Consider the following 14173-nt stretch of genomic DNA (forward strand, 5'->3'; position numbering starts at 1 on the left):
AGAAGATAGAGTCGAAGAGGAGTTAGCCGCGCTGGTTACAGAGTGACCGGACGCGTCCGGTATGGTGACCGGACACGTCCGGTATTAGGCGACGAACTCCGTGACCGGACACGTCCGGTGTGAATCAGCAGACCCAGTGTTCGGTAGGACAGTCGATCAGATGCTGGCAGCGTCCGGTCTGGTATCACTGGACGCGTCCGGTCGAGCAAGGATGCTTACTGTACTCCACCGGATGCTGCGGCTCAGCATCCGGTCATTTGTGACTCAGCGTCCGGTGTGAGCGTTTGGTCGTCGGCAGATTAGGTAGCAACGGCTATGTTGGTATGAACTGGACACATGGCAGTCTGGGGGCTACCGGACACGTCCGGTATGCCGACTGGACGCGTCCGGTGCTGCGTCCGATCAGTTGGACCGGAGCGTCCGGTCAGCCCGCGTTATGCCCAGTGAAGGGGTATAACGGCTCTATTTCGTGGGGGCTTCTATTTAAGCCCCATGGTCGGTTGAAGCTCAAACCTTTGGCCATTTTCATTGACATAGCAACCTTGTGAGCTTAGCCAAAGCCCTCCCACTCATCTCCATTATTGATTCATCATCATAGTGAGATTGGGAGAGAATCCAAGTGCATTGCTTAAGTGTTTGCATCTAGAGGCACTTGGTGTTCGTGTTTCGCTGCGGATTTCGCTTGTTACTCTTGGTGGTTGCCACCACCTAGATGGCTTGGAGCAGCGAGGATCGTTGAGCGGAGGGTGGTGATTGTCTCCGGCTCTGATTGTGGTGATTGTGAGGGGTTCTTGACCTTTCCCCGGTGGAGAGCCAAAAGGTACTCTAGTAAATTGCTCGTGGCTTGTGTGATCCTCATCTTGTGTTGGTTGTGCGGCACCCTATTGAGGGTTTGGCATGTGATGCCAATTAGCGCGTGAACCTCCAAGTGAGTGAATCGCCACAACGAGGAGTAGCTTGCCAGTAAGCAAGTGAACCTTGGTAAAAATCATTGTGTTCATCATTGATTCCGGGGTGATTGGTCTTTATTGTGATTCATCCTTGTGATTGATTGGTTCCCTCATCTACACGACGGTATAATCTTCTTGATCACTCTCTTTACTTTACCACAAACTAGTTGACAAGCTCTTTAGTGTAGCTAGTTGTGAGAGCTTGCTTGCTTGGTTGGTGTGGCTCTTTAGTTAGCCTTTGAGAGCACACTAACATAGGGTAGTGTCATAGCTATTGTGTGAATAGATACTATCCAAACTAGAATTGTGGTAGGTGGCTTGCATTTTGAGTAGGCTAGCGCAACACTTGTTTCGCCTCATAATTATCTAACCTTTTTGTTAAGTGTTGTTGTAGAAATTTTTATTAGGCTATTCACCCCCCTCTAGCCATTAGGGCCTTTCAGCCACCTCATCCATCATTTGAATCCAACCGTTGGCGCCTTTGACCAGCATGCTCACAAATGATCGGACGCGCTCCTTCACCTGACCGGACTCACCGGGACCTAAAGTCCGGTCGAGTCTAGAGAGGTTCCAGAGCGCCCCAAACTTGACCGGACGCGTTAGGTCAACGTCGACCTAACGTGCCACAGTGTCTGGTCCTCACTGGCCTCCTCTCTGTGCTCGTGACGTCATCGTACATCAGAGGAGTTGCTTTACTTCTGTGCATCCGGTCGCATGAACCTGGCAGCGTCCGATCGTGCCTTGCTCCATGCCGCCTCTGGAATAGCATGACCGCGTTAGGTGCAGTGTCCGGTCAATGCTACGCCACTGCCCGAGAGCCAGGGTTTAGGACCAGACGCGTAGGTTCCCTATGTCCGGTCAGCACCCTTCGCCTCCTTTTCTTTTTCTAAGTCCTCAACTGCTTCGCCCTTGCTTCCAACTTGCTAACCACAAAGTGTAGAGCTTGTATGCACGTATATTAACATTTTTTCAAAGCATTTTACAAAGGTCAAAGTTAGCACACTAGGTTCCTAAATACATATGCAAGAATCATGTCACCTAGTGGCACTTGATAAACCGTTTAGCCAAAGAGTTCCCCTCTTTATAGTACGGCTATCGATCCTAAGTCACTCACACCCTCTATGGCGTCTTGAGTGCAAAACAAAAACCTATCTACCTTTGCCTTGATCTTCTCGGTTTTTATTTTTCTCTTTCTTCTTTTTCAAGTTGAGCACTTGATCATCATCACATGTGATCATCCCCTTCTCTTGAGTACCACCATGCTCCATACTTGGATTGCACCAACCTAGCTCATATCACAACTCATGACAAAGGTTAGTGCTAGGTTTCATCAATTATCCAAAACCAAACTAGGGCTTTCAAGGGTGGAATGAGAAATTTCTTTCATGGGTAGGCAAGGAGATTTTAATCAAGGCAGTGGCCCAAGCGATACCGACCTTTGCTATGGGATGTTTTGATCTCTCTAAATCTTTGTGTGATCAGATAAGTGCTATGATTTGTCGCTTTTGGTGGAACTAGTAGGTTGAGAAGAACAAGATTCATTGGTTAAGTCGGGATCAGCTTATGTTACCTAAGGAGGATGGTGGTTTGGGATTTCAAGACATACATGCCTTTAATCTTGTCATGCTTGCAAAGCAAAGTTGGCGGCTGTTGAAAAATCTAGACTCTATGTGTGCTCGAGTTTTGAAAGCCAAATACTTTGCAAATTCTTCGGTGTTAGATGCTATGCCAAAGTCGAATATGTCTTACACTTGGCGTAGTATTCTTCGGGGGTTGGAGGTAACAAAAAAGGGCATGATTTGGCGTGTTGGTGATGGTAATAACCTTCATATTTGCCAAGATCCTTGGTTGCCGAGAGGTGTATTCAGAAGGCCAATTACTCCTAGAGGGGCATGTCTTCTAACTTATGTTTCAGAGCTGATAAATCCGAGTTCTGGGGACTGGAATGTGGATTTGGTGAAGGAAATTTTTTGGGAAGAAGACGTCAAGGTAATTTTGGCTCTTCTAGTCCATGAAGGCAGGGACAATTTAATTGCATGGCACTATGATAATCATGGGCGATTTAGTGTCAAGAGTGCTTACAAAGTTTGTAGAGCTGATTTGTTGTGTGAATGGAGCCGGGGGGCACAAGGTGGCAGTGGTTATGCAAATGATTTTATTTGGAAAGCAATTTGGAAGCTGAAAATCTCGGGCAAGGTAAAACATTTTTTCTGGCGTTTGGCTCATAATAGTCATCCTTTGAGTTGGTCAAGGACGCAGTCGAACTAATTCTGAAGGCTAAAGAAGAACAAAAGTTGCTGATGATCATCACCATGTGGTATATTTGGCAGGAGAGAAATATAATTAGAGAAGAAGGTCGGAGACGAGGAGCAGATTTCCTTGCTCGATGTATTCGATCATATGCAAAAGAGAACACTACAATTGTACTATGACCGACAACAGTTTGACGGGCAAGAGTGTGCGCCGAAGAAAGGAGTATTGGAGGAAACCCCCACAGGGCTTTTGAAAGCTTAATTGTGATGGATCTTTTTTGCCGAGTTCACTGAAAGGGAGTTGGGGCTATTTGATCCGAGACTATGATGGGGATGTGATAGTGTCAGGAAGAGGGAAGATAGAGTGTCTCTTAAATGCATTCCAAGCTGAACTCATTGCCTGCCTCCAAGGAATACAAGCTGCAGTAGATCTAGGTATTGGCCGGCTAATCGTGGAGACAGACGCAAAGATGGTGGTTCAGGCGCTAAACACAAATGATTATGAGGAAACTGCAGTGGGTGCTTTAATTGTGGAGATAAAGTCCCTAGTGTCTTCTAGTTTTATTAGTTTTGAGTGTTCTTCTAAGAGTAGGGATTGTAACAAAGCCGCTCATGAGCTGCCCATGTTGGGTTATTTGTGTAATCCTGGGGAGTAATAAGTCATGAGTTCCATCCCTGAAAGTGTATGTAATTTGTTGCTAACGCTTTGTTAGCCGTTGAGTAACGAGATTATACTCAGTTTCAAAAAAAAGGCCCCCCAAGACACTCCACTGCTCCTCCACATTATCTCCAATAACATCGCTAACATTAAAGTGCTCGGTCGTTGCTCCTTCATCTCCCACAACTTCTACAAGCTTGACTGCCCTCTTTGACTTTGTTCTTGTCCACGTTGACTACATCATCCCAGGCGAGCCCCCATACTCGGCATCCTCATCGGTGTCGTCCTCTCCTATGCCCTCTGTGCGTGCCCATGGGGTCTTCTCAAAGATCACACGCATTAGGCTCTAGGACATCATGAAGCCCATCCAAGGGCTTGGTCACATCCTTCAAGGAGGGTCCGCCTCCTTTTTTTTGAAGAAAAGGGTCCGCCTCCTTCGCATCAAGCTCCTGACACTGGCAGCCATGCCTACCATGTGCAACGGTGCTTGACTCACCCATGGCTAGCGGTAGCACACGACAAAGTTGGCGACGTTGGGCTGCTACAAGAGAGAGGTGGCTCGTGATGGAGGGCGGTGCTTGGGTTGGAGATGCACGTGGACTCATGGAGGAAATGGCGAATTGAGGGGAAAACGTTTAGTGCATACCGGATGCACACAACGTCCATGCATACGCAACTTTGATGTGCGGCACGTGTCCACCAACAAGCATCCGACACATGCAGCCCGCAAACCATGGACGAGAACCTGGAGGCCGGAGCCGAGCACATGAGAGGCAGCGGGTGCATGCCGTTGGATCGGTCAAACTGGACACATGGCAACTATCTATGGCATGTATGCAGGGAGACACGTAGATAGTATGCACCGAATTTTTTTCCCGAATTGAGAGGACTATCGACGATGCTGCGACTGGGGCGAGGGTTGCGAGCATGGAGGGAAGACGATCAACGGGATATGGCATCATTGATAGATAGCGGCTCAACCTGTGCTCACACAATGGTGTGTGGAGTAGGATAAGAGGGTTGGCACCAATATGCTGACTTTTAGGGCAAAGAAATCAATCAGCTACTGTACTCTAGTGTACAGTAGCAGTTGAAAAAGAATCATCCCTCTGAAACACAAAATGCTTCAGTGATCACAGTCTGAAATTAACAGTGTGCAGCATCCAGGTACTCCAAGAAACACACAATACCATCACAACAGTGAACAGACCCTTGAACAACAGCCCCATGTTTTCTTCATCATTAGGCTAATAGTTATACTTCATCATTCTATTTCTCAGTAGGGCACCACACCACCTTTACATTGCCAGGCTTGCATTGTATATTTGCATTGCAGGAGGCCCCATTAAAAAGACTGACTCTCTGGACAAAGGTGTACAAATTAAGGCCTTGTTTAGTTCCTTACCCTAAAATTTAGTCCCTATTACATCGGAGGTTTGGACACATACATGAAGTATTAAATATAAACTAAAAAAATAACTATTGCATAGATTGCGACTAATTTGCGAGACGAATTTTTTAAACCTAACTAGTCCATGATTTGACAATGTGGTGCTACAGTAAACATGTGCTAATGATGGATTAATTAGACTTAATAAATTCGTCTCGTGGATTACTGAGGACTTCTAATTTATTTTATTATTACTATTCGAACACTCCCATATGACGTCCCGATGTGATACCTCTAAACTTTAGCCCCATGATTTAAACACCAACCAGTGCTAAAGGGCCAACAAACTGGAAAGCAACCACCTCATATTTTCCCCCATTTCTTTTCAGAAGATTACACATGGTGCACATGAACAAACCAGATCCTAGGAATATAAAAATGAATGTTATGCTCTCACATTATCACGCCCCCATGCAAAACAGTATATGGAATCCAACAAAACACTTGCAGAACAAGCTCATCACAAGGATGTCATCATTGCATCACCACCTTTTTTCATGGCATTGTGGGGTTGTAGTATCACAACATCAGGAATGGCTGCATTAGCCTGTCCACAGCCAGCCTCTGCCTTTGACATTGCAATCAGATCCAGCAGCAGCCTTGTCTGCTGCGACTGCGATCATGAGACACATCGTGCATGTCTTTACAGACAAGCCACATGCACCTGCAAAATTTAGTGGTTGGTTGGGTAGTCCACCTCACCTCCACACATGAGCCAGCACAAATAATGTGCAACCTGCCTTTGATCTGTTAGCATGCCACTGTCGGCCATGGACATTTTTCTTGTGACAGAGAATAAAAAGGCTAAAATGAAAATGACTATGTTAGTGTCAATACAATGTCTACAGCTCCCATTTCTGTGTCTTAATTCAACATGTAGGAGTTGTGAAAGACCTGAACTTACCAGAATACCAACTATATGATCAATTTTGACAATGAGATTACCAACAGTGTGGTATTAATAATTGTCATTATACCAGATATGAACAAATTTACAACAAGAATAAGCAATATCTATACACCATATTAAAGAATATGACAACTAAATTGCTTCAAATATTCTAACTTCTCTGAGAAACTAATGAAACTATTTGATGGCAAGATGCCAACTTGCCTTCAGATCATAGGAAGGGCTTCTGCGGTACCGTTGGACCACACTCCAAAATTGTTTCTCCTTCCTAAGTTACTTGCAAAGGGAGCAAAAGGTTTCACACTCCAGAGTAAAACCTTATTTGTTCTTTCTTCTGGATACTCTGCTGGAAACTGGCACCATTGACTCGAAGCTCTCATATCCGTCTTCAAACACCCTGCTGTGACGTAACAACTGGCTAGCTGAATCATACCCCATGAGTCGATGGAGTGCCGAGTCAGAAACCTTCTTGCCACTTTTTGTGGCAGCAAGGCTACTAGATCCAGCTTGAGTAGGCAAGCTTCTTGTGTATGATGCTCCATAATCTTCACTGATACTAACAGGACCCCCTGTGAGGCACTCAGCATAATAAGAAGCAATATCATCATTTTTAGCGACTACGCTATCATCCAGGTTGTATGACTCTTGGGCCACATCCACACTACTCTTTGCATTTGCATTGCATACTGCAGGAAATGATAATGCCAGAACCTTGGAGCACTTGCCGCATTGCATTTTGCCAACCTTTGCTTTTGATATGTAGATATCTGATGGCATTTGAACCAAATTGAAACAGCTATTGCAGATAGTGAATGGGGAAGCACCTGACAGAGGCCGCAAAATATGCTTTCTCACCACTCGTTTCTGCTCCTTGTAACTTGACCTAAGTGATTCATGGTCCAGAATTGTGCTTTCAGCGTACGAGGGCTGATAATATGAATTGAACTCCCATGGGTCATAATTGTGTGGTAGGCGTGTTTGAGCATGTCCAAAATGGCAATGGGTGTATGTATAGGTTGGAGAGAAAGGATTTGGTGGTGGGTACCTTGGCGGCCTTCCATGACCATAATAGGATTCTAGAGCACAGGAACTTGGAGCGGAATCACCGTCAACACTTTGAAGATGGTGCTCAACATCATAGCTATTGGATTGTTGCTGGTACTCTAGGTCTCTCTTCTGGTAACTTGTCTCCGAGCCCTTCTGGCTGGAAAGCCTACTTAGCTGATCTCTTAGTTCATCCATCTTTTTGAGGCGCACATGTCTAATGTTATTATTGAACTTGTTGGCTGTTCTGTGCACCAAATCACCCCGACTGGGAGACCCACTTGAGAGAGAACTTGAGGTACCATCCATTTGTGACTCCATAAAGTTTTGAATTGAGTGGAAATCTTCAGAATCAAGTGACCGTCCCTGACGAAGCTGGCTACCTCTAGATCTGTAGGTCATTTGTTCTTTGTTCTTATTAAAGCTAGCTAACTTGGACTGATTCCTCTTATTTGGCAAGCTTGAGAACCTAGCAACAGCTGCCCTGTTTTCTTGAATGCAGCTGGCCGTATTTCCATCTTCCATAAAATCCTCTTCCTTTTCTTCAGTGGCATCAGGTTCATCTTGTTGAAAACTTTGTTCAGATTTGGCGTATCCAGCAAATGAAGTGATGACTCCTTCATACAGATGTGCACTTTCGTCCTCCAGGGACTGTCGATCCTTACCATGCTCATTCTCATGAACCTTCTTTGCAATGTCCTCATCTGCAACAGCAACATTCACATTTTCATTTTCCATACAGCTCTCTTCATTTTCTCCAGCGCCATCAGCTGTCTCTTCATTTCCATGAACTTTCTCTGCAGTGTCTTCATCTGCAAATACAAGATTATCACTGACATGAATGCAATTGGTCATGTTGCCATCTTCCATACAACCCTCTTCCATTTCCTGAGTGCCATCAGTTGTTAAATCTTCATTCCTGTGAACTCTCTCTGCAATGTTTTCATCTGCAAGCATAGAATTATCATTGCGATGCACACAATTGGTCGTTTCGTCATCTTCCATGTAGCCATCTTCCATTTCCTGAGTGCCATCTGCTGTTAGCTCTTCATTTACACAAACTGTCTCTGCTTCTTCTGCAGGCACAAGGACAAGATTATCATTCCCATGCTCTTTCTCAAGGGAATCTGCAGGCACAAGATTATCATTGGCTATCTTGTCATCTTCCATTTCTCGATTGACATCTGCTGTCAGGTCATTTAGTTGAAAACTTTGCTTAACCTCGATACTGCCATCATCAACTGAAGAGGTGCTTCCTTCAAAAGGATATGCACTTTCTGTGTTTGCAGGCTGGAAATCCTTATCATGCTCTTTCTCATGGAATCTCTCTGCAATTTCATCGTCGGCAATCACAATATGCTCACTCCCATGAACAGAGTTGGCAGTATTGTTGTTATCTTCAATACGCTCATTTCCTTGATTGCCATTGCCTATTGCCCTGCTTTCCTGGTGAGAAGTTTGTTCAGATTTGAGATGTCCACTGTCAAATGATGAGAGGCTTTCTTCACATGGATGTGCACTTTTAGCACCCAGGGCCTGTGGATCCTTGTCAAGCACATTTCCATGAACTCTACCTAAACCCATCCCATGCTGCTCCAATGGCTCTTCTGCATCGCTGAAAGACATCTCTAGTTCTTCAATCAATCGACCATGTGGATCGCTTCTGGGGGCATCATTCGCTCTGATCCTGCGGCTACCCATTTGGTTACGCAGAGCATCACTTAGCCCGCTGCTTTCTGCTTCGTCCGAGAAGTATTCATCATCACTACTAAATGAAAGAGACCTCTCCAACTCTTCGATCAGAGCTTTGTGAGACTCAACATGCACGCCTTCATACATGTGCGGTCTCTCCTCCCTGTGAGCAGCCTGACTTTTATCATACACTGTCGTGCTCAATTCACTAGTACCAATATCACTGATTTTGCCTCCATTGGCCTTTTCACCCATGTCAACATTCTCGACTGTTTCAGTCAAATCTGAAGTAGAACCAGCACCAGCATCTTCGTTATGTGTCTCTTTCTCTTTGACCATAACCTCAGAGTTTTGGATATTCCCATCATCAGTTAAGGAGCATGTGTCCTCCTTTGGATGCTTGGCATGGGTTACACCACTATCTGCTTCAGAAATAGTTCTTTCGTCGACTGCGCCGTCACAGGAGTCGATATTGTTGACAGTGGAGGACACACTTCCATGAGGCCGATCAACAGAGGGGTCAGCTCTCTGTTCGCCTGAGCAGATCGATCCGCTACTCTGGATAGAGGATCCCTTCAGACTACACGGAGAGCTGGTGCTGCGCTCCCCAGATTCCGAACCAGCTCGTGCTGCAGGGGCAGCCCGATGTTTCGCTGCATCGGTGACACACCATATACCGATCAGATTGTTTGTTTGTTTCCATAAACATAGAAATGAAAGACGGATGGAACGATTCGTACCTCTGAGAACCGTGCCACAGCCGCCGCACTTGTAGACAGGATTGGAGGGGTACTCGACGAGGAGCTGGTGACATTTGGGGCACCTGACGAACCGCAGGCTGTGAGGTTCCATGGCCATGGCTTCCCCGCGGTCTATCAGCTCCGGAGGAGGCTAGATGCGCGCGGTGGAGTCAAATGGCATCAATCCCCTGCTGGTGCAGAGAAACAAAGCTACATCAGCGTGCCACTCTGTACCCATTCACCACCTCAGAGAGTCAGAGTGCCATGACTCTGTTTACTATCCCCTCGCTTGTGTACTCGGGGAGGCAATCAGAATGGACAGCGAGGCTCGCACGCAGGCGGCCATGGCTTGGAGCGGTAGCAGATCTAGGGACTAGGGTTGGCATGGAGAGAGAGGAGCATCCAGAAATAGTAGTAGTGCTGCAACCCAGCGAGCGAGCGGAAAGAGTTGTGGTGGAAAAAAAAACGAACCTTTAGCTCTTTTTCGCCGCGGGCAAGAAGGCATGATGATCCTGTTCCTGAAGATTGCTCCCTCTCCCTGATGCTGGACTTGGGCATGTAGCCTGTTCCCTCCTTCCCTCGATCCCCCGATCAATCGCTCGGCCTGTCGGCGGCCAGGTCGAGGCTGCTGGTTTGGCTGGCTGGAGTTTGACTCGGGAGGAGGAGGACGAGGAGGGGAGGATTGAGGAAGGGAGGAAGAAGAGCCCGAGCCCCGCCGCCTCTCCGAGACAGACAGACTGACAGGCAGGGGGAGCGGAGGGGGAAGAGAGTAATGGGACGGCGTGCAGGGCGCCGCGGAGAGGAGAGGGAGAGGAGTGGGAGGGATGAGACAAACGTGGCGGCGCAAGGTCGGAGCTTTGCTGTGCGGCGTCCCCCGTCCCCCGTCCCCGTGTCCCTGTCTCTGACGACCCTGACCGGCTGGTTGAATGCTTGGGCCCAGTTTAGTTCCAAAATTTTTGGCAAAATGGACACGGTAGCATTTTCGTTGTTATTTGGCAAATAGTATCCAATCATAGTCTAATTAGGCTTAAAAGATTCGTCTCGTAGATTTCGTCTAAACTGTGTAATTAGTTTTATTTTTTATTTATATTTAATACTTCATGCATGCGTCTAAAGATTCGATGTGATGGAGAATCTTAAAATTTTGCAAAATGAGTGGAACTAAACTGGCCCTTGGTTTCACTTCGCCGTTTGCAAGTTGCGTGTCAGCACGGGTGGTGTGAGCCGCCCGGACACGGACTTGTCATGATGGGGCTGTTGTGCCTCTGCTGCTGCGGTCAATTTACGTCCAAGTCAAAATCAAATAAGTGCTTGTTTAATTCTCAAAAAGTTTCTAAAAAAGTGCTATAGTAGCCATCACATCAAATCTTGCGATACGTGCATGAAGCATTAAATATAGACGAAAAAAAACTAATTGCACAGTTTGGTTGAAAATTGCGAGACGAACGTTTTGAGCCTAATTAGTCCATGATTGAACACTAATTGCCAAATAAAAACAAAAATGCTACCATAGCCAAATTCCCAAAATTCGCGAACTAAACACGCACTAAGAAAAGGAAACAAGATAATCTCCTCTTTCGCAAGGCATCTTGTAGGGTCGACTCGGTAATACAGTCGTGTGTTGTTGCTGTTAATGGACTCTAGCTGTTTTCTAAAAAAACACATATCAAATCTAAATTTGGTAGAAAGAAGATCGCTGTTTTTCTCCGATAATTTTTAATAACATGACCTCTTTGGTGCATCTATTTTGCTATGCATCTACGTATATAATAATATGTTTAGATACATATCAAAATGGATGAATCAAAAAAGTTAAAACAACTTATAATTTGGAATTGAGGGAGTAGAACTGAGAGTGGGTTCAGAAAAACCATTGAAGTGATGCTCTAAGTTAGGGATTTACACAGCACAGTCAAATCATTCCATCAAATAAATTCCGGGCCAGCTTGGTTGACTTCCAAAACTTGTCATGCTAAAAGTTGGACAAAAAAATTGTCATAGATTTGGCAAGCTAAATATGAGAGTTTGGTAAATTTCGGTAGCAAACCAAATATTAATCAAAATTATGGCTTGCCAAATCTCTGACATGACAAATTTTGGAAATGAACCAATCTGAACCTACATTCCAACAAATTCCACGTGATTTGAATCATAAAAAAAACAAATTCTTCGTGATTTATAATGGCCTACATTCTCTACTGGTAAATGAATAAAAAAACAGGAATGGCCAGAACGTAGGTACTATCAATGTCCTATGATAGTACTTCATTATTTAATGCCTTCAATTATTACCCAAACGCAACCAAACATGTAAATTAGATTCCGTCCAGATCGACGTGTTTGACTGCCTACCAACCAACCTAAAGACACAGCTTGTGACTCCTTCTCCTATGCCTTGTTTAGTTAACGAATTTTTAAAAAAAATAGTACTATAATACTTTTATTGTTATTTGACAATTAGTGTTCAATTATAATCTAATTAGATTTAAAAGATTCGTCTCGTGAATTTTGTCTAAACTGTGTAATTAGTTTTATTTTTTATTTATATTTAATGCTTCGTATATGTGTCTAAAGATTCGATGTGACAAAAAATCTTGAAAAATTTTACAAAATTTTGAAAACTAAACAGGCACCTACATGGAACAGAGAACTGACTTGAGGAGTGAGCACACATGAAGTGGTTGTTGTGCCGACACACGACACATTTAATTTGGGCTTGTTGCACAGCACAGGCACAGCTTGTCACCGTACCCCCAATTCTGTTCTTCGTGAGCGTGACGCCTGACCAATCTGTGTCTAGCAGCTAGGCACTGTTAATCCAACAATAGCCCATATTTCTGTCATGGGCTAGGAGGCCCAACTAGGTAACCTCAAAGGGCACCTAGTTGGGCCTCCTAGCCCATGACAGAAATATGATCTTCCGTACGTTCGGGCCCGTTTAAACCACAAATGGCCCACACAACCATTCGCTTGTCTTTGATTTTTTTTTTTGGCACCTCGGCGACAGCCGACAAGTCGACGACAAATATATGAGAAATTTAGTTCCTAAGCCGTAAAAAAATGTTGTGTTCCTTTCTTGACCTTTTTTATTTTGAATTTCCCAATTTGGTCCCAAAACCAAATGTGTTTCTTTTTTTGCCCTTTCGTTAGTTTGAAGCTTGACTATCAATAACTTCTAAATATTTAGCTTGAAGATTATAAGATAGCTTGTATACATTAGTCTTAAAAGCACTTTTAGAAATTTACATAGTTATTGAATTTTTTATATAATTGTAATAATAGAGAAAAGTTATAGTCCATTTTCTATAATAAAATGACAAGAACAATGGAACGGAGGGCGTACAAGCTACCCAGGTTGACGACATAAGCTTAGGGGGTGTTTGGTTGAGCTGTGGCTGTGGGAAAAAGCTGCTGTGGGCTGTGAGCTGTGAGAAAGCTGCTGTGGGCTGTGAGCTGTAGAAAAGCTGAAAGCTGTTTGGTTAAACAAGTATAAAATATATCTTCTATCTTTATCTCTCTTGAAACAACTATGGAAGAGTTTTTTATTCCACCAATTTCGAAAAGCAGAAAGCCAAAAGCCAAAAGCAGGGTCAAACCAGCTTTCAAAAATGAACTACGGAAAAGCAGCTGCTTCTGAAAAAGCAGCATCCAAAAGCAGCCCCTTTGGTTGAGCTTTTGACTTTTGGGGCCAAAAGCCAAAGCCAAAAGCTCAACCAAACACCCCCTTAAACTAAGCCCTACTTGCAAACGAATCAATGTAGTTGTTTCTTGCATTGTACTTTTTTTTAAAAAAAATAGATATGCCTAAATTGCAGTTTAATTTGGTGTTATGACCCTAGGAACAATAATATATAAGGACTAGATCCGAGGCGCTAGCGTCGGACGGGGCCCGCGCAGCAAGCGAGCGAGCGCCTCTAGCAACGTCAGACTTGCGAGCGAGCGCCCCAGCAGCGGCCCTGCGCTGCCCCAAACGCCGTTCGCGCCACCAGACCTCACGCGGAGGGCCGCTCGCGCCCCTTCCCACTTCCCATGCGCATCCCATGTGCAACACCCCAATCTAGATGCAAACACTTCCAACATATAAAAAAAAGACAGATAAAACACTTGAAACATGCCTATGAACCACCTGAAAAACACTTGAAAACATTGCAAACATTACGCAACATCCAGCTAAAATACTTGGAACATGTGTGAAACATATGCAACATCCGGATAAACACACTTGCAACATACGTCTGAAAAAATAGGTGAAACATTGGAAACAGACGCTTGTTACATACATGTACAACCATTGCAACATCCGATCTACTTTTGCAACATCCGTATGAAACACTTAAAACATATGTCTGAAACAACTGAAACATTTGAAACATAGGCTTGCAACATATCTAAAAACGTCCTAAAACACTTGAAACACAGCGTCGCCGACGCCTACCTTGTGGGGACTACGGTGGCGCAAGCCTCCCCTTCCTGCCGA

At 44.7% G+C, this 14173-nt stretch overlaps 1 protein-coding gene across 2 annotated transcripts; it reads right to left on the bottom strand.

The window, feature by feature from the left end:
• Window positions 1-6164: 6164 nt before the first annotated feature.
• On the bottom strand, window positions 6165-10558 carry LOC136486082 (uncharacterized). Of its 2 annotated transcripts, none has more exons than XM_066482856.1 (3): window positions 10168-10558; window positions 9697-9884; window positions 6165-9609 (listed from the first exon to the last, which is right to left on the bottom strand). In XM_066482856.1, the coding sequence occupies exons 2-3, from the start codon at window positions 9812-9814 to the stop codon at window positions 6539-6541; spliced, it is 3189 nt and encodes a 1062-aa protein (XP_066338953.1). In that variant the 5' UTR covers window positions 9815-9884; window positions 10168-10558; the 3' UTR covers window positions 6165-6538. The 2 variants fall into 2 exon arrangements, with proteins under 2 accessions (XP_066338953.1, XP_066338952.1); XM_066482855.1 differs by having other exon boundaries at window positions 9697-9887.
• Between the last annotated feature and the right edge of the window lie 3615 nt (window positions 10559-14173).

The sequence above is a fragment of the Miscanthus floridulus genome, chromosome 10 (assembly GCF_019320115.1).
Source record: "Miscanthus floridulus cultivar M001 chromosome 10, ASM1932011v1, whole genome shotgun sequence".
Taxonomy (NCBI): Eukaryota; Viridiplantae; Streptophyta; class Magnoliopsida; order Poales; family Poaceae; genus Miscanthus; species Miscanthus floridulus.

Bases quoted from the DNA above. Each gene is read 5' to 3' on its own strand.
- LOC136486082 (XM_066482856.1), bottom strand. From the start codon at position 9,814: ATGGCCATGGAACCTCACAGCCTGCGGTTCGTCAGGTGCCCCAAATGT. The intron at 9,610-9,696 runs GTACGAATCGTT...TCACCGATGCAG, and splicing joins CTGTGGCACGGTTCTCAGAG to CGAAACATCGGGCTGCCCCT.